The sequence below is a fragment of the Coregonus lavaretus genome (assembly GCF_964263955.1).
Source record: "Coregonus lavaretus genome assembly, chromosome: 31".
Taxonomy (NCBI): domain Eukaryota; kingdom Metazoa; phylum Chordata; class Actinopteri; order Salmoniformes; family Salmonidae; genus Coregonus; species Coregonus lavaretus.
In genome coordinates this window covers 19,113,030-19,136,150 of record NC_140018.1, presented here as the reverse complement: position 1 = coordinate 19,136,150, position 23,121 = coordinate 19,113,030, and the positions used below count along the sequence as shown (strand labels likewise).

General features: G+C 44.5%; 1 protein-coding gene across 1 annotated transcript in view; it reads left to right on the top strand.

Moving 5' to 3' along the window:
* The window catches only part of LOC311106977 (tumor necrosis factor receptor superfamily member 21-like), a 47,487-nt gene that overhangs the window by 10,773 nt on the left and 13,593 nt on the right, over positions 1-23,121 (top strand). The window contains exon 3 of the mRNA XM_084149394.1: positions 2,295-2,858. Coding sequence (XP_084005520.1) covers positions 2,295-2,858 — 564 coding nt within the window. The remainder of the gene's footprint in view (positions 1-2,294; positions 2,859-23,121) is intronic.

Here is a 23,121-nt window from a genome sequence, read left to right as displayed (position 1 = left end):
CCCTGAGGGGCCCCCGTATTGAGGATCAGCGTGGCAGATGTGTTGTTGCCTACCCTTACCACCTGGGGGCGGCCCAGTCAGGAATCCCAGGATCCAGTTGCAGAGGGAGGTGTTTAGTCCCAGGGTCCTTAACTTAGTGATGAGCTTTGTGGGCACTATGGTGTTGAATGCTGAGCTGTAGTCAATGAACAGTATTCTCACATAGGTGTTCCTTTTGTCCAGGTGGGAAAGGACAGTGTGGAGTGCGATTGAGATTGCGTCATCTGTGGATCTGTTGGGGCGGTATGCGAATTGGAGTCGGTCTAGGGTTTCTGGGATGATGGTGTTGATTTGAGCCATGACCAGCCTTTCAAAGCACTTCATGGCTACAGACGTGAGTGCTACGGGGCGGTAGTCATTTAGGTAGGTTACCTTAGTGTTCTTGGGCACATGGACTATGGTGGTCTGCTTGAAACATGTAGGTATTACAGACTCGGGAGAGGTTGAAAATGTCAATGAAAACACTTGCCAGTTGGTCCGCGCATGCTCTGAGTGCACGTCCTGGTAATCCGTCTGGCCCCGCGGCCTTGTGAATGTTGACCTGTTTAAAAGTCTTGCTCACATCGGCTACGATTTAAGATGTCTTTGGTACATAATTGGTCTAGCCTAAATTAAACACATTCAGATTTAGACTACAATTATAGTGAATTTGTATTTGATTTTGAATAGGCTAGTAATATGTTTTTTTTGGGTGTAATTTCATAATTAATAGGCTGACACATTACCTTTAGCTACAGAATATCTCACCCCCGTAAGTTTCCATCTCCTCCCTTCTCTCCTTCATTCCTTTCTCCAGCGCGCAGAGAGAGGGTCTGTCAAAAGTTTTTAATGAAATATGTTTCGTTGTGAAAACATGTTACTATCGATGTTCCCGAACAGATTTCACTTGGTTTCCCAAATTAAGCACTGGGTAGCTGCACGAACAGGGTTGGAGAGCCCATGGCATACAGAATTTGGGCGGAATATCACCTGTCGTGCAGCGAAATTACCAGAATAGCCTACTGACATGAATGAAAAACGTACCTTTCCTGCCCCCATTCGCTATTCCAGTGCATACGGATGACATGTCTTATTTGTCTTGCCCCTGTTCTTGCCCATTTGATAATGGGCCATTCTAAATTGAAGCTAATTTTACATATTAGTAAACACAAGATTCAATGGAGAACAGTCTGATGGGTGAAAATATGATCACTTGATGAGCAAACGTCATGTGCAGCCTGAGGCAAGGAACAGAGCGCAAGCTTTTTTTTGGATTTTCTCAAATAATCAATAGCCTATAGTCGCATCATGCAGCCCATATATCTTTTGACTTCTAAGGTTTGTATCATTCACAACGAAATTTGCCAAATAACTCTAAATCTAGCGTATAGGACCTGTTTCAAATTGTCCTTTTTTATGCTCAACATAGCCACATCATATGCGTGCACCCCGCTCTGGAATGGGAAAAATATCCTTTCTATTTTATTCAGCGGTGTTCAGATGGAGATACCAATACAACAGCTTGCTTTTGGATTACCAGTGCACTGTTAATAGGATCACAAAGATTACCAATGATCCAGGTGCCAATCCCAAAAGCATCCCCCTATATGATGCCATTATGAAATTCTAATATGTTTAGTACTATAGTAGTAGACAGGGGTATTCCAGTTCAGGGTTAGGGAGTTTTTACAGTATTGATTCAGGTTCAGTGGAAGGAATCACAACTCCCCTATTGATTGGCTAATTTTGTTTCTACAGTAGCTTATAAAGGCAGTGTAATTTAGACGTTTGTGCCTGCTATCTTTTTTATGGGGCAATAGTAATCTCCAGTTCAATCCAGTTCAATCTTAATTGACTAACTGTCACATGAATGTCTTTAGGCATACATTGTTGACCTCTTTTCAACTCAATTAAATATATAATTTATTCCCTGCTGAGACTGGAGCTGTAATGGAATTTACTCCAGCTTTAGTAGAGTACTGTATGAATGTGGTGGCTGTAGAAGGAGCAATCTAGTGCTCTTCTCGTGTCAGATTAGAATGGAGATCACAGTTGGGGCCTGGCCAGGGTGGGGCCCTTCCCTTCCACAGCTGTCCAGCAGATTGCCTGTGGGATTACATTTCTCCCTTCTGTGTTGTTGTAGTCTGGGTTTAGCTCATCTTTGGACTGAATTTAATTCTCGTTCTCCGCATCTCCCTCCCCCTTTGTCTCTCTCGTGCTCCTCCCTTGTTCTCTCTCTTCCTTTCTATTTTTGTTTGTGTGTCTCTGTGGGTTAGACAACTTCAGCCTGACAGCAGGTGCTGAGGACTTAGAGCTCTTAATGAGTGCCACAGGGATTCTACCCAGCCCCAGCCATGGCCAGGATTCCCCCCCAGCAGGCTCCTCCGAAGACAATGGAGAGGTCCTGAACCTGGACGCTACGCCTGGAGCACTGGACTCCCCACGGACTCTACCACACCACAAGTACTCTGTTCCCAGTGATAACCACCGCACCCACCTGGCGGCCAACAAGCGGGCCATGGATGGCGTGGAGGATGGAGCTGGTGTGGGGGTGGGCAGAGGGGTGCAGAGCTCAGGGTACAGGCCCACGTGGAGAGGCTCCCCCAGGCCCAGCACTCATATGCACTTTGACATCAACGAGCACCTGCCCTGGATGATCGTTCTGTTGCTGCTGCTGGTGCTGGTGGTGATTGTGGTGTGCAGCGTGAAGAGGAGCTCCAGAGTGCTGAAGAAGGGGCCAGTCCAGGACCCCAGCAGCATCATTGAGAAGGCCATCCAGAAGAAGACCTGTCCCCCGACACAGACCAAGGAGAAGTGGATCTACTACTCCAACGGACAGGGTGAGTGGACGCTTTATTTTACCTCTCAAAGGTTTATAGAAAGAAATGCAACTTTGGTGATAAGTATTTTTAGATGTAGCCGCATACATTATAAAGACAGAAAAAATAAAACATAGAAACAAATCTATTTTTGGTATAAAGAGATATTGGCGAGACTCTCAGCCAAGAAGACCGACCATCTGTTGATCTGTTATAGCACCAGTGGGGGAATCTAAATCCAATCCATTCTGCGTCAGAGAACACCACACATAGCAGAACAGTATGGCAGTTACACAAGCAAGGGCATGGCCTGCAACAGACTGTAACTGCCACTCTCCCCACACGTATCTCCTCTTTCTCTACCTCTTTCCCATCCTCTTTTGTCTCACTTTATTTTCCTACTTCACTCTTTACCCCCTCCCCTCACGCCTTACTCTCTTTATCTTTACGTCCCCACCCCTCTGTCTTCTTCCTTCTCTTCCTCTTTTCATTCTCTCTCTCTGTCTCCCTGATGTGTCTGGTTGTGTGTAACCATGGGAGCCGGGGTGGCCGCATGGGGCTGCTATGATACAGTAGTGAAACCCCAGTACTGCAACAGGCAGGAGGAAGAGCGCCGCCCGCCGCAGCCTGATGTCAGCCTCAGATATCCAGCCGCTTGTAAACGAGAGGGAGGGAGAGCTCCAACCCAGTGCAGTTCAGTTCAAACCAGATTATTCCAGTACTCTGTGGTTGGAGAGAAACTCAACTTTATCATTGCACAGACACAAGCCCCCCGGGAGAGGGTGAAGGGAGGGCTGGGGAGGCTGGGTGGGCCTTGGCTTTCAGAGATATGTCATTTCAACGTGGATAATTGGGTAATATTTGGTTGAGACATTATTCAATGAGATTACAACCTATATTCACCCACTCAAAAAGACAGCCAAAAGTTAGTTGAATTTCCAATGTATTATCATCAATATGCTTTCAACCATCTAAAATTACAACCAAATTCCAATGGAAAAACAATATCTGATTTTGGTTTAGTTGTCACCCAAATGTCTATCGCTGTGCTTTCAACCATTTAAAAGCACAGCAAAGTTCAAATGGGTATACAATGTCAGATATTTTGTTTATTTATACAACAGATTCATCTGTTATCACTGTGCTTCATCTAATAGCAGAACCAAATGGCCAGTTATGATTACATTAAAAGGTCATGGTGCAAGTGATCAATGAGATTCTGCACTGTCAAGCCCTGGCTCTGGGGACTCTTAAATGTTGAGCCAGGGTGTGGACTTGTTATGTTTAGTTTTCTATGGGTTTGGTTCTAGATCGTTTATTTCTATGTTGGCCAGGGTGGTTCCCAATCAGAGACAGCTGTAGCTTGTTGTCTCTGATTGGGGACCATACTTAGGCAGCCTGTTTTCACTAGTTTATTGTGGGATCTTGTTCCGTTTGGTTTGTTGTATAACCTAGGACTTCACGTATCGTTTTGGTTTGTTGTTTTTGTTCGGGTTCAGTACTAAATAAAGTATGTACGCCTATCACGCTGCGCCTTGGTCCGAGTCTTCATGTAACGATCGTGACAGAAGATCCCACCTTCAGAGGACCAAGCAGCGTGCCAAACAGGAGAAGTTGGCGATGTCCCAGGTGGGCGAATGGTGGTCTTGGGAGGACATTTTCGCGGGCAGAGGGCCATGGGCAAAAGTAAAGGCCCAGGCAGGAGAGGAGAAACGGCGCCAACCGTGCCGACGACGGACACGCGAGTGGCAACCCCAAGTAATTTTTTTTGGGGGGCACACGGCGTGGACGACGGGGCTGCTGGAGGCAGCTACAGGGCGCATCGGCGATCTAGGAGAGGAGGCCACCAGGTTTGGGGGACTGGAAGGGTGGTTGGAGGAGCCTAGAGGTAGAGCAGAGCAAACTCCCCGTACTCAGGCTAGGCAGCGTGAGACTGGGCAGGCTCCGGGTTATGCGGAGCCACGTACTGTGCCGCGAGTGTTCCGGCACAGTCCTGTACGTCCTGTGCGAGCACCACGCACGTGTCGTGCTAAGGTGGGCATGCAGCCAGGACGGAGTGTGCCGGCTCAACGCTCGTGGCCTCCAGTACCCCTCCTCGGTCCCGGATATCCTGCGCCAGTGCCACGTGCTGTAGCGCCAGTATGAGTGCACAGCCCTGTACGTCCTGTGCTGATGCCTCACACACAGGGTGTGGAGATAGGCATTCAGCCAGGACGGGTTGTGTCAGCTCTCCGCTCCAGACCTCCAGTCCGCCTCCACAGCCCGGTCCGGCCTTTTCCTGTCCCTCGCACCAAGCCTGTGGTGCGCTTCGTCAGCCCGGTCCGGCCTGTCCCTGTCCCTCGCACCAAGCCTGTGGTGCGCGTCGCCAGCCCGGTCCGGCCTGTTCCTGTCCCTCGCACCAAGCCTGTGGTGTGCGTCGTCAGCCCGGTCCAGCCTGTTCCTGTCCCTCGCACCAAGCCAGTGGTGCGCGTCGTCAGCCCGGTCCGGCCCGTTCCTGCTCCCCGCACCAAGCCAGTGGTGCGCGTCGTCAGCCCAGTCCGGCCCGTTCCTGCTCCCCGCACCAAGCCAGTGGTGCGCGTCGTCAGCCCGGTCCGGCCCGTTCCTGCTCCCCGCACCAAGCCAGTGGTGCGCGTCGTCAGCCCAGTCCGGCCCGTTCCTGCTCCCCGCACCAAGCCAGTGGTGCGCGTCGCCAGCCCGGTCCGGCCCGTTCCTGCTCCCCGCACCAAGCCAGTGGTGTGCGTCGTCAGTCCGGCACGGTCCGTGCCTGTTCCACCGGTGCCTGGTCCGGCACCGGTCAGCTGCTCCACTCCGGAGCCAGAGCAATCCGCTCCACCGGTGTCCAGTCCAGCTCCGGCCAGCGGAGCCAGACCAGACCAGGGGCGCTACGGGGGGTAGAGGGAGAGTGGTGGTCACCGGATCCGCCTCCGAGGCGGAATGCCCACCCGGCCCCTCCCCTGTTGTGTTTGGTTGGCACGGTCGCAGTCCGCGCCTTTGGGGGGGGGTACTGTCACGCCATGGCTCTGGGGACTCTTAAATGTTGAGCCAGGGTGTGGACTTGTTATGTTTAGTTTTCTATGGGTTTGGTTCTAGATCGTTTATTTCTATGTTGGCCAGGGTGGTTCCCAATCAGAGACAGCTGTAGCTTGTTGTCTCTGATTGGGGACCATACTTAGGCAGCCTGTTTTCACTAGTTTATTGTGGGATCTTGTTCCGTTTGGTTTGTTGTATAACCTAGGACTTCACGTATCGTTTTGGTTTGTTGTTTTTGTTCGGGTTCAGTACTAAATAAAGTATGTACGCCTATCACGCTGCGCCTTGGTCCGAGTCTTCATGTAACGATCGTGACATGCACAGATTATTATAGCAATTGTGAAGATCTCCAGAGACCTGCGATGACCTATGCATGCTATCTTGAACATGCATGCTTTATATGATTACAGAAGAAGACCATGGATGTGTTACTCATTTTAAGGTTCAATGTTACATTGGTTTGTAAGATAGCCTTAACTTTAGGCTATTTACTGTATTACAAAAGTAATATTGAATTGTGTTTGGTTGACAACGCAACCATTGAGAGCATCCTGACTGGTTGTGTCACCGTCTGGTATGGCAACTGCACCATACTCGACCAGAAGGCCCTACAGAGGGTGGTGCGGACAGCACAGCGCATCACTGGGGGTGAGTTCCCAGCCTTCCAGGACGTACATGCCAGGCGGTATCTGAGAAAGGCTCGGAAAATTGCCAAAGTCTCCAGCCACCCGAGACATAGACTGTTCTCCATGCTCCCGTCTGGCAGGCGGTACAGGTGCATCAAGTCTCAGACCAACAGACTCCTAAACAGCTTAGATCCCCTGGCCATAAGACTATTAAATGGCAAACAACAACGCAACATGCAACAATTTCAAAGATTTTACTGAGCTACAGTTTACAGTATATAAGGAAATCAGTCAATTGAAATAAATAAATTAGGCCCATATCTATGGATTTCACGTGACTGGGCAAGGATGCAGCCATGGGTGGGCCTGGGAGGGCATAGGGCCACCACTTGGGAGCCAGGCCCAGCCAATCAGAATGAGTTTTTCCCCACAAACGGGCTTTATTACAGACATAAATACTCCTCAGCACTGCCTCCGACGATCCCGCAGGTGAAGAAGCCAGATGTGGAGGTCCTGGGCTGGCATGGTTACACGTAGTCTGTGATTGTGAGGCCGGTTGGACGTACTGCCAAATTCTCTAAAACGACGTTGGAGGCAGCTTATGGTAGAGAAATGAACATTAAATTATCTGGAAACAGCTCTGGTGGACATTCCTGCAGTCAGCCTGCCAATTGCACACTCCCTCAAAACTTGAGACATCTGTGGCATTGTGTTGTGTGACAAAACTGCACATTTTAGAGTGGCCTTTTATTGTCCCCAGTACAAGGTGCACCTGTGTAATGATCATGCTGTTTAATCAGCTTGTTGATATGCTACACCTGTCAGATGGGTGGATTATCTTGGCAAAGGAGAAATTATAACTAACAGTGATGTAAACACATTTGTGCACAAAATTTCAGATAGATAAGCTGGGATCTTTTATTTCAGCTCATGAAACATGGGACCAACACTTTACATGTTGCGTTTATATTTTTGTTCTGTATATTTATTCTGCTACTGGTCACTATTACTCCTGGTTACATATATATATATATATATATATATATATATATATATATATATATATATATATATATATATATATACACTGCTCAAAAAAATTAAGGGAACACTAAAATAACACATCCTAGATCTGAATGAATGAAATAATCTTATTAAATACTTTTTTCTTTACATAGTTGAATGTGCTGACAACAAAATCACACAATAATTATCAATGGAAATCAAATTTATCAACCCATGGAGGTCTGGATTTGGAGTCACCCTCAAAATTAAAGTGGAAAACCACACTACAGGCTGATCCAACTTTGATGTAATGTCCTTAAAACAAGTCAAAATGAGGCTCAGTAGTGTGTGTGGCCTCTACGTGCCTGTATGACCTCCCTACAACGCCTGGGCATGCTCCTGATGAGGTGGCGGATGGTCTCCTGAGGGATCTCCTCCCAGACCTGGACTAAAGCATCCGCCAACTCCTGGACAGTCTGTGGTGCAACGTGGCGTTGGTGGATGGAGCGAGACATGATGTCCCAGATGTGCTCAATTGGATTCAGGTCTGGGGAACGGGCGGGCCAATCCATAGCATCAATGCCTTCCTCTTGCAGGAACTGCTGACACACTCCAGCCACATGAGGTCTAGCATTGTCTTGCATTAGGAGGAACCCAGGGCCAACCGCACCAGCATATGGTCTCACAAGGGGTCTGAGGATCTCATCTCGGTACCTAATGGCAGTCAGGCTACCTCTGGCGAGCACATGGAGGGCTGTGCGGCCCCCCAAAGAAATGCCACCCCAAACCATGACTGACCCACCACAAAACCGGTCATGCTGGAGGATGTTGCAGGCAGCAGAACATTCTCCACGGCGTCTCCAGACTCTGTCACGTCTGTCACATGTGCTCAGTGTGAACCTGCTTTCATCTGTGAAGAGCACAGAGCGCCAGTGGCGAATTTGCCAATCTTGGTGTTCTCTGGCAAATGCCAAACGTCCTGCACGGTGTTGGGGCTGTAAGCACAACCCCCACCTGTGGACGTCGGGCCCTCATACCATGTCATTTTGCAGGGTTATGGCAGTGCTCCTCCTGCTCCTCCTTGCACAAAGGCGGAGGTAGCAGTCCTGCTGCTGGGTTGTTGCCCTCCTACGGCCTCCTCCACGTCTCCTGATGTACTGGCCTGTCTCCTGGTAGAACCTCCATGCTCTGGACACTACGCTGACAGACACAGCAAACCTTCTTGCCACAGCTCACATTGATGTGCCATCCTGGATGAGCTGCACTACCTGAGCCACTTGTGTGGGTTGTAGACTCCGTCTCATGCTACCACTAGAGTGAAAGCACCGCCAGCATTCAAAAGTGACCAAAACATCAGCCAGGAAGCATAGGAACTGAGAAGTGGTCTGTGGTCACCACCTGCAAAACCAGTCCTTTATTGGGGGGTGTCTTGCTAATTGCCTATAATTTCCACCTGTTGTCAATTCCATTTGCACAACAGCATGTGAAATGTATTGTCAATCAGTGTTGCTTCCTAAGTTGACAGTTTGATTTCACAGAAGTGTGATTGACTTGGAGTTACATTGTGTTGTTTAAGTGTTCCCTTTATTTTTTTGAGCAGTGTATATATATATATATATACAGTGAGGGAAAAAAGTTTTTGATCCCCTGCTGATTTTGCACGTTTGCCCACTGACAAAGAAATGATCAGTCTATCATTTTAATGGTAGGTTCATTTGAACAGTGAGAGACAGAATAACAACAAAAAAATCCAGAAAAACGCATGTCAAAAATGTTATTAATTGATTTGCATTTTAATGAGGGAAATAAGTATTTGACCCCTGTGCAAAACATGACTTAGTACCTGGTGGCAAAACCCTTGTTGGCAATCACAGAGATCAGACGTTTCTTGTAGTTGGCCACCAGGTTTGCACACATCTCAGGAGGGATTTTGTCCCACTCCTCTTTGCAGATCTTCTCCAAGTCATTAAGGTTTCGAGGCTGACGTTTGGCAACTCGAACCTTCAGCTCCCTCCACAGATTTTCTATGGGATTAAGGTCTGGAGACTGGCTAGGCCACTCCAGGACCTTAATGTACTTCTTCTTGAGCCACTCCTTTGTTGCCTTGGCCATGTATTTTGGGTCATTGTTGGAATACCCATCCACTACCCATTTTCAATGCCCTGGCTGAGGGAAGGAGGTTCTCACCCAAGATTTGACGGTACATGGCCCCGTCCATTGTCCCTTTGATGCAGTGACGTTGTCCTGTCCCCTTAGCAGAAAAACACCCCCAAAGCATAATGTTTCCACCTCCATGTTTGACGGTGGGGACGCTGCTCTGGCACCCCAATGGTGGAACAAGCTCCCTCACGACGCCAGGACAGCGGAGTCACTCACCACCTTTCGGAGACATTTGAAACCCCACCTCTTTAAGGAATACCTGGGATAGGATAAAGTAATCCCCCCCCCAAAAAAAATAAAATAAAATAACATTTGTAAAGTGGTTATTCCACTGGCTATAAGGTGAATGAACCAATTTGTAAGTCGCTCTGGATAAGAGCGTCTGCTAAATGATGTAAATGTAAAATGTAAATGTAAATGTGTTCTTGGGGTCATAGGCAGCATTCCTCCTCCTCCAAACACGGCTAGTTGAGTTGATGCCAAAGAGCTCAATTTTGGTCTCATCAGACCACAACACTTTCACCCAGTTCTCCTCTGAATCATTCAGATGTTCATTGGCAAACTTCAGAAGGGCATGTATATGTGCTTTCTTGAGCAGGGGGACCTTGCGGGCGCTGCAGGATTTCAGTCCTTCACGGCGGAGTGTGTTACCAATTGTTTTCTTGGTGACTATGGTCCCAGCTGCCTTGAGATCATTGACAAGATCCTCCCGTGTAGTTCTGGGCTGATTCCTCACCGTTCTCATGATCATTGCAACTCCACGAGGTGAGATCTTGCATGGAGCCCCAGGCTGAGGGAGATTGACAGTTCTTTTGTGTTTCTTCCATTTGCGAATATTCGCACCAACTGTTGTCACCTTCTCACCAAGCTGCTTGCCGATGGCCTTGTAGCCCATTCCAGCCTTGTGTAGGTCTACAATCTTGTCCCTGACATCCTTGGAGAGCTCTTTGGTCTTGGCCATGGTGGAGAGTTTGGAATCTGATTGATTGATTGCTTCTGTGGACAGGTGTCTTTTATACAGGTAACAAACTGAGACTAGGAGCACTCCCTTTAAGATTGTGCTCCTAATCTCAGCTTGTTATCTGTATAAAAGACACCTGGGAGCCAGAAATCTTTCTGATTGAGAGGGGGTCAAATACTTATTTCCCTCATTAAAATGCAAATCAATTTATAACATTTTTGACATGCGTTTTACTGGATTTTTTTGTTGTTATTCTGTCTCTCACTGCTCAGATAAACCTACCATAAAAATTATAGACTGATCATTTCTTTGTCAGTGGGCAAACATACAAAATCAGCAGGGGATCAACTACTTTTTTCCCTCACTGTATATTACCATTAGTATACAGTATTACCATCAGTATTTATATATTCCTGCTACGAGTCACTTTTTAGCGCTGTTTACATGTATATCCGCCTAGTACGCCTACACTGACACTCTTGCATATACACACACTCACACTAACACCCACACACTTACGGCCAATCCAGACACTAGGGAGATGGAGTGTACGGAGCGTAGCGCAGTGTTGCAATGTCGTTTTTAGTCATTCGACATACTGTAGTTTTTTTCTACCTGGAAATTGAGACTCGACCGATCATTCCTTGCGAAGACTGAGGGGCAGTATTGAGTGAGTTTCATAACGGAAGTGATGTCCGTGTCTACATCACATCTTTTCCGGTATCCTTTCTGCTATAAACTCGGAAGAGATGGACATGCTGCTATTTTGCCTCTACTACTTGCTATTCTACTTGCAAGCTTCCTTTTTTGTGCTTTTATTTCGAGATTTTCTACACGCAATAATGGTGTTTTGGACAGCCCAGAGACAAAGCTAAGCCCCGAGGGCCTATCTATAGGTGGTTCATCGCCCCTTGGTTCATCATCTCCCCAACCTGGTTCATCACCTTCTCACCAACACCCAACACACCGTCCAGGCACACCCTTGCTCTCTACCTTGAAACTCCACTAACCTCCGACCCATCTCCCTGACCAAGCTCCAGTGGCGGGAAGAGGAAGGCGGCTGAGGATCCTTTGGACACTGACATTATGCAGCGAGTTAAAGAAACGCCAGCAGTGTCCAGCAAAGGCCGTCTACGACGTCATAGTACCATGGGTGGTGTCTATTCCTCCTGATCAATGTCTCCCGTTTGTCAGGGCCATGACGATGTACTTTCACAGGACCATCGATCAGTACTGTGTGTCCGCTTGGTCAAATCTCGCTTGAGACAGAGCCATCCGTCTTACCCCCAAAACTGGTGTTGTGTGCCTTTTTCTTATCCACACGTTAGGGTGTTGGGTAATTTACTGGTGTTTACTTTGTTTTTTTTCTCTTATTTCCCCTTTCATCACACTTTTCACCTGTGTATTACATTGTGTTTTACCATAGCAGGAATGTCTCCATTAAAAGGCCACTTCACATGACCTTGTATAACCTTGTGTTATGCTGATTAGGTAAATGTCTGTCCTTATTGTCTACAGCTAGACAGCCATTAATTGGAAGGCCACTACACATAACACAACGTTAGGTAAATGTCTTGAGGGTCTAGCCTCCAAAGAATATATGACAAACTAAAACAACACAAGGATGAAGTGACTGTCATTATGGTAGTCTTTATTGTGATTTGGAAAGTGTGAATAAGAAAAACAGCTAAATCCAAACAGCAAAACCAAGTGTGTAGCTCACAATATGACATATAAACAGTCATCAACCAGAGGAAGAGAACATATGTGCGCACAAACCAAACTCCAACATTTACTATAGGGTGCCACGCATGATAGCAGTATCCTGGAAAGACACTTGACCAGCTGGTGTGAGGAAGTAGTCCTTGAGGTTGTTGCGCACGTCTATAGCAACTCTGTCTTCCGACATGTTTCTTGGGTCAAGGAAGCTGGTGTCCCCTTGTACCACCTGTCTCCACTCTCCTGGATGCAGGTTCCTAGTGGGTGTGGCGTAGTCAACAAATGTGGAGTGGATGTACTGTGTTGATGACTGTGTTGTTAGTGTCTGAAGTGTCTGTGGTGCAAAGGTAGTTGTGGAGGGCCACACAGGCCTTCACAATGGTCTCAGCTTTCTCTGGGGCAACCTCAAGGGCTCGTCCCATGATCTTTCATCTTGCAGCAAGGATCCCAAAGCGGTTCTCTGAAATTCTTCTGGCTCTTGAGTGGCGGTAGTTGTAGATTTTCTTGGTATCATCAAGGCCAGAATAAACCTTTCAATTAAAGAAGCATTTCCATTAGTATTGAACAGGAACATGAAGGCTATCAAATCTGTACTGTAACAACTGTGTAGCCTATGCTTTGGACATAGGCCCCCATCCTCTTACTGAGATGCCAGATAACATTTATGTGAGGCATATAATTACAATGTCTATATTGGTATCATTTTCACATCATACAGTGCCTTCGGAAAGTATTCAGACCCCTTGACTTTTTCCACATTTTGTTAGGTTACAGCCTTATTCCAAAATTGATTAAATTGTTTTTTCCCTCATCAATCTACACACAGTACCCCATACATAATGGCAAAGCAAAAACAGGTTTTTATAATTTTTTTGCAATTATATAAGAAAAACAAAAGGAAATATCACATTAACATAAGTATTCAGACCCTTTACTTGGTACTTTGTCAAAGCAACTTTGGCAGAAATTACAGCCTCGAGTCTTCTTGGGTATGACACTACAAGCTTGGCACACCTGTATTTGGGGAGTTTCTCCCATTCTTCTCTGCAGATCCTCTCAAGCTCTGTCAGGTTGGATGGGTGCCTTTTGGCAAACTCCAAGCGGGCTGTCATGTTCCTTTTTCTGAGAAGTGGCTTCCGTCTAGCCAATCTACCATAAAAGCCTGATTGGTAGAGTGCTGCAGAGATGGTTGTCCTTCTGGAAGGTTCTCCCATCTCCACAGAGGAACTCTAGAGCTATGTCAGAGTGACCATCGGGTTCTTGGTCACCTCCCTGACCGAGGCCCTTCTCCCCCGATTGCTTAGTTTGGCCGGGCGGCCAGCTCTAGGAAGAGTCTTGGTGGTTCCAAACTTCTTCCATTTAAGAATGATTGAGGCCACTGTGTTCTTGGGGACCTTCAATGCTGCAGAAATGTTTTGGTACCTGCCCCCAGATCTGAGCCTCGACACAATCCTGTCTCGGAGCTCTACGGACAATTCCTTCAACCTCATGGCTTGGTTTTTGCTCTGACATGCACTGTCAACTATGGGACCTTATATAGACAGGTGTGTGTCTTTCCAAATCATGTCCAATCAATTGAATTTACCACAGGTGGACTCCAATCAAGTTGTAGAAACATCTCAAGGATGATAAATGGAAACAGGATGCACCTGAGCTCAATTTTGAGTCTCATAGCAAAGGGTCGGAATACTTATGTATATAAGGTATTTCTGGTTTTTATTTTTTATAAATTTGCCAACATAAAAAAATAAATACGGTTTTTGCTTTGTCATTATAGGGTATTGTGTGTAGATTGATAAGGACATTTTTTTCTTTAATCCATTTTAGAATAAGGCTGTGGAAAAAGGGAAGGGGTCTGAATACTTTCTGAATGCACTGTATGTAGAGTATAGTCACATGTATTTAGCGTATCTTACCTGGATATGGTCACATCAGGTTTACCCTGCGAGGGAATGCCTCGTCTTCCACAAAGACATATGAGCTCGGTGTTTGGGTCCCCGGCAAGCACTCTGGCCTTGGGAGCCGAACTTGCTTCATGACGAGATTGGCGCATCTCCCTCTCGACCATATACGCCTACGTCGATCATGGTGAAGCGAAACTTTGCATCGCAGGCTGCCATCAGGACCATTGAGAAAAAGTCCTTGTAGTTGTAGTAGTACAAACAAGTATGAAAATGTGTGCACGCTACTGTAAGTCGCTCTGGATAAGAGCATCTGCTAAATTACTAAAATGTAAATGTAGTACTCGCTGCCCGAATTTGTCGGAGCTTGGATCCGACTATGTTTTCCGTCGCCAGCTCCTGCGCAAAACAAATAATTCCAACAATCCCCAAACTCTGGCGATTTCTGCCCATTTTGTTTTTAAAAAGTTTTTTCATTCTTTAACTTTTATTTGTGGTTGAGTTGGAGACGTGAATCCAGCATATAATTTGTTAACCTGTACAATATCCATCCTATTCAATATTTTTAAAGGTAGATTTAAATAATTACTTTGCCACATTGAATACTATGCTCTGTAAGAATAAGAAGGTGATGAAATCAGTTGATACTCTTAAAGGGAAAATCCACCCAAAACCACTAATTCCTTTAATTTACAGTGTTAAATAACACTAATATTTGAGAACAATGTTTTTTGTGAACACATTTTTCATTTTTCCATTATAATAAAGTTGGTAGGAACATGGAAAATCGTTGTGGAAATCTGTTACAGCTCAAGTTGACTACAAAATCCGCAATGCTGACTATGGGCTGGCTGGCTAGCTAGCTAGGTAGATAGCTAGCAACCGTAGCTACACACAATAATACCAATGACAATATCAGCATGTAAAGTAGCTAGTTAGCTGTAAAATCGCCTAAACAAACTGCACTATCAATTTAGGAGTCTACAATCTCAACATGTTCAACCTGCAGATCGATGTGCCTCACAGAGTGGAGTCTGACATTCGCAACGGCAGATATACTTTTGAGGAGATGGGAAACGTTGTCCATGCCACGTCAATGGGCCGTGCGGTGCATTCTGGGCGATTCTGGTACAAGGAGTGAATGGGAGTCTATTGGGCGCTAGCTCAAAAACCCAACATTAGCACACATTTCGTCAACAAGATGTACAACATTACAAATCTTTTCAGAGATATGAGATAATTAACTTGCTATCTGTAATATCGTATAGCTTTGGAATAGTGACATTACGTACTTTCGAGGAAAATAGGCACGTTTCTCAACATACAGTGGGGAGAACAAGTATTTGATACACTGCCGATTTTGCAGGTTTTCCTACTTACAAAGCATGTAGAGGTCTGTAATTTTTATCATAGGTACACTTCAACTGTGAGAGACGGAATCTAAAAGAAAAATCCAGAAAATCACATTGTATGATTTTTAAGTAATTAATTTGCATTTTATTGCATGACATAAGTATTTGATACATCAGAAAAGCAGAACTTAATATTTGGTACAGAAACCTTTGTTTGCAATTACAGAGATCATACGTTTCCTGTAGGTCTTGACCAGGTTTGCACACACTGCAGCAGGGATTTTGGCCCAGTCCTCCATACAGACCTTCTCCAGATCCTTCAGGTTTCGGGGCTGTCGCTGGGCAATACAGACTTTCAGCTCCCTCCAAATATTTTCTATTGGGTTCAGGTCTGGAGACTGGCTAGGCCACTCCAGGACCTTGAGATGCTTCTTACGGAGCCACTCCTTAGTTGCCCTGGCTGTGTGTTTCGGGTCGTTGTCATGCTGGAAGACCCAGCCACGACCCATCTTCAATGCTCTTACTGATGGAAGGAGGTTGTTGGCCAAGATCTCGCGATACATGGTCCCATCCATCCTCCCCTCAATACGGTGCAGTTGTCCTGTCCCCTTTGCAGAAAAGCATCCCCAAAGAATGATGTTTCCACCTCCATGCTTCACGGTTGGGATGGTGTTCTTGGGGTTGTACTCATCCTTCTTCTTCCTCCAAACACGGCGAGTGGAGTTTAGACCTTAAAGCTCTATTTTTGTCTCATCAGACCACATGACCTTCTCCCATTCCTCCTCTGGATCATCCAGATGGTCATTGGCAAACTTCAGACGGGCCTGGACATGCGCTGGCTTGAGCAGGGGGACCTTGCGTGCGCTGCAGGATTTTAATCCATGACGGCGTTGTCTGTTACTAATGGTTTTCTTTGAGACTGTGGTCCCAGCTCTCTTCAGGTCATTGACCAGGTCCTGCTGTGTAGTTCTGGGCTGATCCCTCACCTTCCTCATGATCATTGATGCCCCACGAGGTGAGATCTTGCATGGAGCCCCAGACCGAGGGTGATTGACCGTCATCTTGAACTTCTTCCATTTTCTAATAATTGCGCCAACAGTTGTTACCTTCTCACCAAGCTGCTTGCCTATTGTCCTGTAGCCCATCCCAGCCTTGTGCAGGTCTACAATTGTATCCCTGATGTCCTTACACAGCTCTCTGGTCTTGGCCATTGTGGAGAGGTTGTAGTCTGTTTGATTGAGTGTGTGGACAGGTGTCTTTTATACAGGTAACGAGTTCAAACAGGTGCAGTTAATACAGGTAATGAGTGGAGAACAGGAGGGCTTCTTAAAGAAAAACTAACAGGTCTGTGAGAGCCGGAATTCTTACTGGTTGGTAGGTGATCAAATACTTATGTCATGCAATAAAATGCAAATTAATTACTTAAAAATCATACAATGTGATTTTCAGGATTTTTGTTTTAGATTCCATCTCTCACAATTGAAGTGTACCATTGATAAAAATTACAGACCTCTACATGCTTTGTAAGTAGGAAAACCTGCAAAATCAGCAGTGTATCAAATACTTGTTCTCCCCACTGTATACACTGACTTTGAGAGGATTGCATGACGATTACCTTAGCAACCGCGTGACGCAGCATGACAACGTGATTGGTCGACAGTCTGCTGGGTGGAGGCGTTATACATTCCTTCTTTCATTGGATTCCTATCTCCTTTCTATAATAACTCTGGCAACGGCACAATGCAATGCACCCTGGGCTAAAGAGGCAGACAAATAGGAAAAATTGTGCTACACCCTCCATAAAAAATGTTTTATCTCGAGGTAGGAATATTGCAAAAATGGCTCATTCAAGAGAAGACATCCTCCCGAGTTATGACATCGGCCAGTATTGAAATCTGACATGTATGATAGACATTTTCGCGATCTAATAGTATTAACTTCCAGTGTAGTGAGAGCGACTTTATCACAGTGCTACGTCATAGCGGCCACATTTCTGCTTGCTTGAACGCCAATAACTCAGATGCACGTGAAAACATGAAATTACCCAGGAAATATATAGAACATCACTCAGAGATGCACAAAAACAATATAACATTCAAAATGTGTGATTCTTTCCTTTTAAGCTTTTCAAATGTCTTTGAATGTAAAAACCCTGTATGTGTTTAGGTTTTTATCTGTTTGTTTGTGATGTTTTGTGTTACATTTTTGAAGAAGGATGTATAGATTTTTGTAACACATTTGAATTTGTATCCTTCAAAATGTATGAAAAAAATTAAATAAAAAAAGGTTAACTTGTCGACAAGTTAATAGCCTATTTATTGTCAACGCAACCAAATATCAACATTTGAAAGAGATGTATCTTTTGTTTGGATAGTTCCATCTGTGACACTGACTTAGTCTGAAATCTAGGGAATTAATAGAACATCACTCAGAGATGCACAAACGCAATATAACATTCAAAATGGCCCAATGACATGGGCAATGATAAAAGCATGGGCAATGTTAAAAATATATTTGTTGGTCTGATGTGATTAATAAGGAGCATCCAGACCAGTGGAGGCTGCTGAGGGGAGGACGGCTCATAATAATGGCTGGAACGGCGCGAATGGAATGGCATCAAACACATGGAAACCATGTGTTTGATGTATTTGATACCTTTCCGCCGATTCCGCTCCAGCTATTTCCAGGAGCCCGTCCTCCCCAATTAAGGCGCCACCAACCTCCTATGATCCAGACGCTGCACTTGATGAATTTATGAAATTGCTTCTTCCAGTTATTGATAAACATGCACCTTTAAGAAACAGACTGTTAGAACTGTTAATGCTCCATGGATTGATGAGGAACTGAAAGAGATGGGGCAAAAGGAGTGGCTAATAAGTCTGGCTGCACATCTGACTGGCTGACTTACTGCAAATAGAGAAATTATGTGACTAAACCCAACAAAAAGAAGAAGAAACTGTATTATGAAGTCAAGACCAATGATATAAAGAATGATGGGAAAAAAAACTTTGGAGTACTTTCAATGAAATTATGGGCAGAAAGACAAATTAAACTCCTTCTTTCATCAAATCAGATGGCTTATTCATCACAACCATTTGATGTTGCCAATTATTTTAATGATTACTTAATTGGCAAAGTGGGCAAACAGTGAGCCATCGTACTCATGCATAAAAAACAAATCATGAAAGAAAAGCATTGTAAGTTAGAATTTTGTCAAGTGTGGGAGAGGTGGAAACATTATTGTTATCGATCAATAATGACAAACATCCTGGCACTGACAACTTAGATGGAAAGCTACTGAGGATGGTAGTTGACTCTATAGCCACTCCTATCTGTCATATCTTTAATCTGAGCCTAGAGGAAAGTCTTTGTCCTCAGGTCTAGATGGAAGCCAAAGTCATTCTGCTACCTAAGAGTGGTAAAGCGGCCATTACTGGTCCTAACAGCAGACCTATCAGCTTGCTGCAAGCTCTTAAAAAAGCTTTTGGTGTGTTTGACCAAATACAATGCTGTTTCTCTGTAAACAAATTAACAACTGACTTTCAGCATGCTTATAGAGAAGGGCACTCAACATGTACTGCACTGACACAAATTACTGATGATTGGTTGAAATAAATTGATAATAAGAAGATTGTGGGAGCTGTACTGTTAGATTTCAGTGCAGCCTTTTATATTATTGACCATAACCTGTTGTTGAGAAAACGTAGTGTTATGGCTTTTCAACCTCTGCCATATCGTGGATTCAGAGCGATCTATCTAATAGAACTCAGAGGGTTTTCTTTAACGGAAGCTTTTCTAATGTCAAACATGTGAACTATGGTGTACCGCAGGGCAGTTCTCTAGGCCCTCTACTTTTTCTATTTTTAGCAATGACCTGCCACTGGCATTAAACAAAGCATGTGTGTCCATGTATGCTGAGGATTCAACCATATACACATCAGCAACCACAGCTAATGAAGTCACTGAAACCCTTAACAAAGAGTTGCAGTCAGTTTTGGAATCGGTGGTAATAAATCGGTAATAGATTGGTCCTGAACATCTCTAAAACTAAGAGCATTGTATTTGGTAAAAATCATAACCTAAGTTCTAGACCTCAGTTGAATCTGGTAATGAATAGTGTGGCTGTTGAACAAGTTGAGGATACTAAATTACTTGGTGTTACCTTAGATTGTAAACTGTCATGGTCAAAACATATAGATTCAATGGTTGTAAAGATGGGGAGTGGTCTGTCCGTAATACAGAGATGCTTTTTTTTACCCCACACTCCACAAGCAAGTCCTGCAGGCTCTAATTTTAGCTTATCTTGATTAATGTCCAATCATATGGCCAAGTGATGCAAATAAATACCTAGTTAAGCTGCAGCTGGCCCAGAACAGAGTGGCATGTCTTGCTCTTCATTGTAATCAGAGGCCTAATATTAATACTATGCATGCCAGTCTCTCTTGGCTAAGAGTTGAGGAAAGACTGACTGCGTCACTTCTTGTTTTTATAAGAAACATTTAATGTGTTTACTGACACACACACACACTTACCCCACCAGACATGCCACCAGGGGTCTTTTCACAGTCCCCAGGTCCAGAACAAATTCAAGGAAACATACAGTATTATACAGAGCCATGAGTGCATAGATCTCCCTCCCATATTATATAGTGCAAGTGAACAGCAAACCTGGTTTTAAAAAACAAATAAAGCAACACCTCACCGCACAACTCGTCTCCCCCATGTGACCTACTTGTTGTGTGAATGTACTGACATGTATGTGTAACTGATAGATGCACACACACACACTACATGTTCATGTTTTTAAATGTATGTAAATTGTAGTCTTTTGTCTGTAATGCATTTTTCGTTATGTGTCGGACCCCAGTAAGACCAGCTGTCACCATTGGTGTTGTTTAATGGGGATTCTTATAAATCAAATCAAATAGATCAACATTTGATTTTAATTTCAGTTTGTCTAGAAATTAATAATTTATGTTAAATGCACTTTAAATACATTTTGATTTGATCTAGTTATATTCTTTAACTTAGGTTTTTGGTAGAGATAGAGACATGAATTCAACATGTCAATTATTAATTTGTAGACAAACTGGAATTAAAGCCAGACTAAGTCAGTGGCACAGATAGAACTATCCAAGTAGAAGATAGATCGGGTGTCGGGGGTCAGGGCTCTCACCGTGTGAAATTAAGAGATTAGCACATTGTACCTGTCGGCTCACACCATGTGAGAATGTTCTAGGAATGTTGGTGTATAGTAGGGATGTGGACATTACGAAGATAGAAAGGGACAACTGAAACATGATCAGAAGTCTAACCTTGTGATTACTATTCAGCCTGACTACATATAATTGTTTATTCAACTTCCCTTTTGTGTTACTCATGAAAGGCATTTTGAAAGTATTAGAGAGTCCTCAAGGAAAGTCCACGATAAACTGCTTTGGTGTTTACATGGATTCAGGCTGCTATGTTTGGATTTTCAGCATTTAAAATGTTTTGTCCATTTTTCACACACACACACCAATGGCAATCAAGACATTAAATGTACTGACATTTTTCACATACTTTTTTTTACTGTTGTCTCAAAATAGTAGTAGTAGTAATATTTTTATAAACATGTCCAGATACACAAATAATCTGCATTTTTACTGCGTTGTTTGTCTACATTCAGTTCCAAAAAATAGAATTTAATAGTATTTTAAACTTCAAACAACAAGTGAATTTACGGCATGTTTTTTAAAAAGGATTACAGAATGTTTATCAAGTGGATGCCAAGTTTTACATTCAGACCATGTGTGTGTTTGTGTGTGTGATTACACAGCTGTTAACTCTCTCGAACAAAACAGTTTCTTAATTTTTCCAAGGTGTATAATTGGCTACCCTGAAGGCTTTAATGTCTATTTACTAGAGTAGTTAAAACACTCCTAATAAAAAGTGGAATGGGAAACATAAAGAAGAAGGCGAGATTATACAAATAGCGAATTCTTTCATACGAGTCCAGAAAGTGATGTGAAGGGCGAGCAGGGCATACATAGTAAAGATGAAAGGAATCCCACCTGTGAGCCTGCTGTTTACGACGCCCAACAGGCGGGGAGGTTCATAGGGGCCGTGCTCCTCAGCTCTAGGGTGGGCCACAGGGACAGGCAGGGAAGCAGGGATAGGACCTGGGCTGTGGCTGGGGCTGTGTGCAGGTGAGTCAGTTGGGCCTGCTGTGGATTTTGTATTATTACATTTTTAATGTAGACGGATTGGATTCTGATACTTTACGTTCATTTTGTGTTGTTTAGTGTTTTTTGAATGACGGCAACATTTTCTACAAAATGGTAAAAACTGAGCAAGGCTTCACAACCCTAGGGAGTGAAAGAGATTGAAACAATGAAAGTGACTGAGCAGCAAGCTGGTCTTATGAGACCAATTTGTCTCTTCCATGAGAATGACAAGCTTACTTTGTCACCAGCAGGAATCTCCAGAGAGGCTCAGAGCAGACAGACTGGAGGGGAAAGAATGCATGGCTGCCATTGTGGCCTGTTTGTGGCCTCTTTGTCATGCAGCCATCTCAACTCAGACCTGCTGTGGCTGGTTTGTTGTCTCAATAGATTTTTCCAATTAAAATATTATAGTGCCCCCACTTCCCATTAGGGTCTGTGGTACTGTATAAGATATTACAGTGCCCCCACTTCCCATTAGGGTCTGTGGTACTGTATAAGATATTACAGTGCCCCCACTTCCCATTAGGGTCTGTGGTACTGTATAAGATATTACAGTGCCCCCACTTCCCATTAGGGTCTGTGGTACTGTATAAGATATTACAGTGCCCCCACTTCCCATTAGGGTCTGTGGTACTGTATAAGATATTACAGTGCCCCCACTTCCCATTAGGGTCTGTGGTACTGTATAAAATATTACAGTGCCCCCACTTCCCATTAGGGTCTGTGGTACTGTATAAGATATTACAGTGCCCCCACTTCCCATTAGGGTCTGTGGTACTGTATAAGATATTACAGTGCCCCCACTTCCCATTAGGGTCTGTGGTACTGTATAAGATATTACAGTGCCCCCACTTCCCATTAGGGTCTGTGGTACTGTATAAGATATTACAGTGCCCCCACTTCCCATTAGGGTCTGTGGTACTGTATAAGAGCTGAACCATATTCCACATTGTGTCACCACCTCTCAGAGGCTCTACTTGTAACAGATGGAGACCACGTGACAGTATGTTTGTGTTGTGTTGACTCTGAGTAACCCGTTGAAAAACCCTACACATATGACGTGCAGTAGCTACATTTCTCTGCCCTGCAGGCAACGTTATATTGCTGTGAACACAACTGTGACACGACTTGTCGCTTCATATCTATGCACCATCATCCATGTGAAAACTCAATCTATGTTTTACATCTAACCAACAGATGACCTTTGGAGTCTTTATTACTTTTGAGCTTTCCCAATCAACCATCCCCTGTCCCGTTACTATTTACTGATTGGCAGCCATTTTAGGTCAGCCATCCCATAATTTGTTTATATTCAATCTGCCAC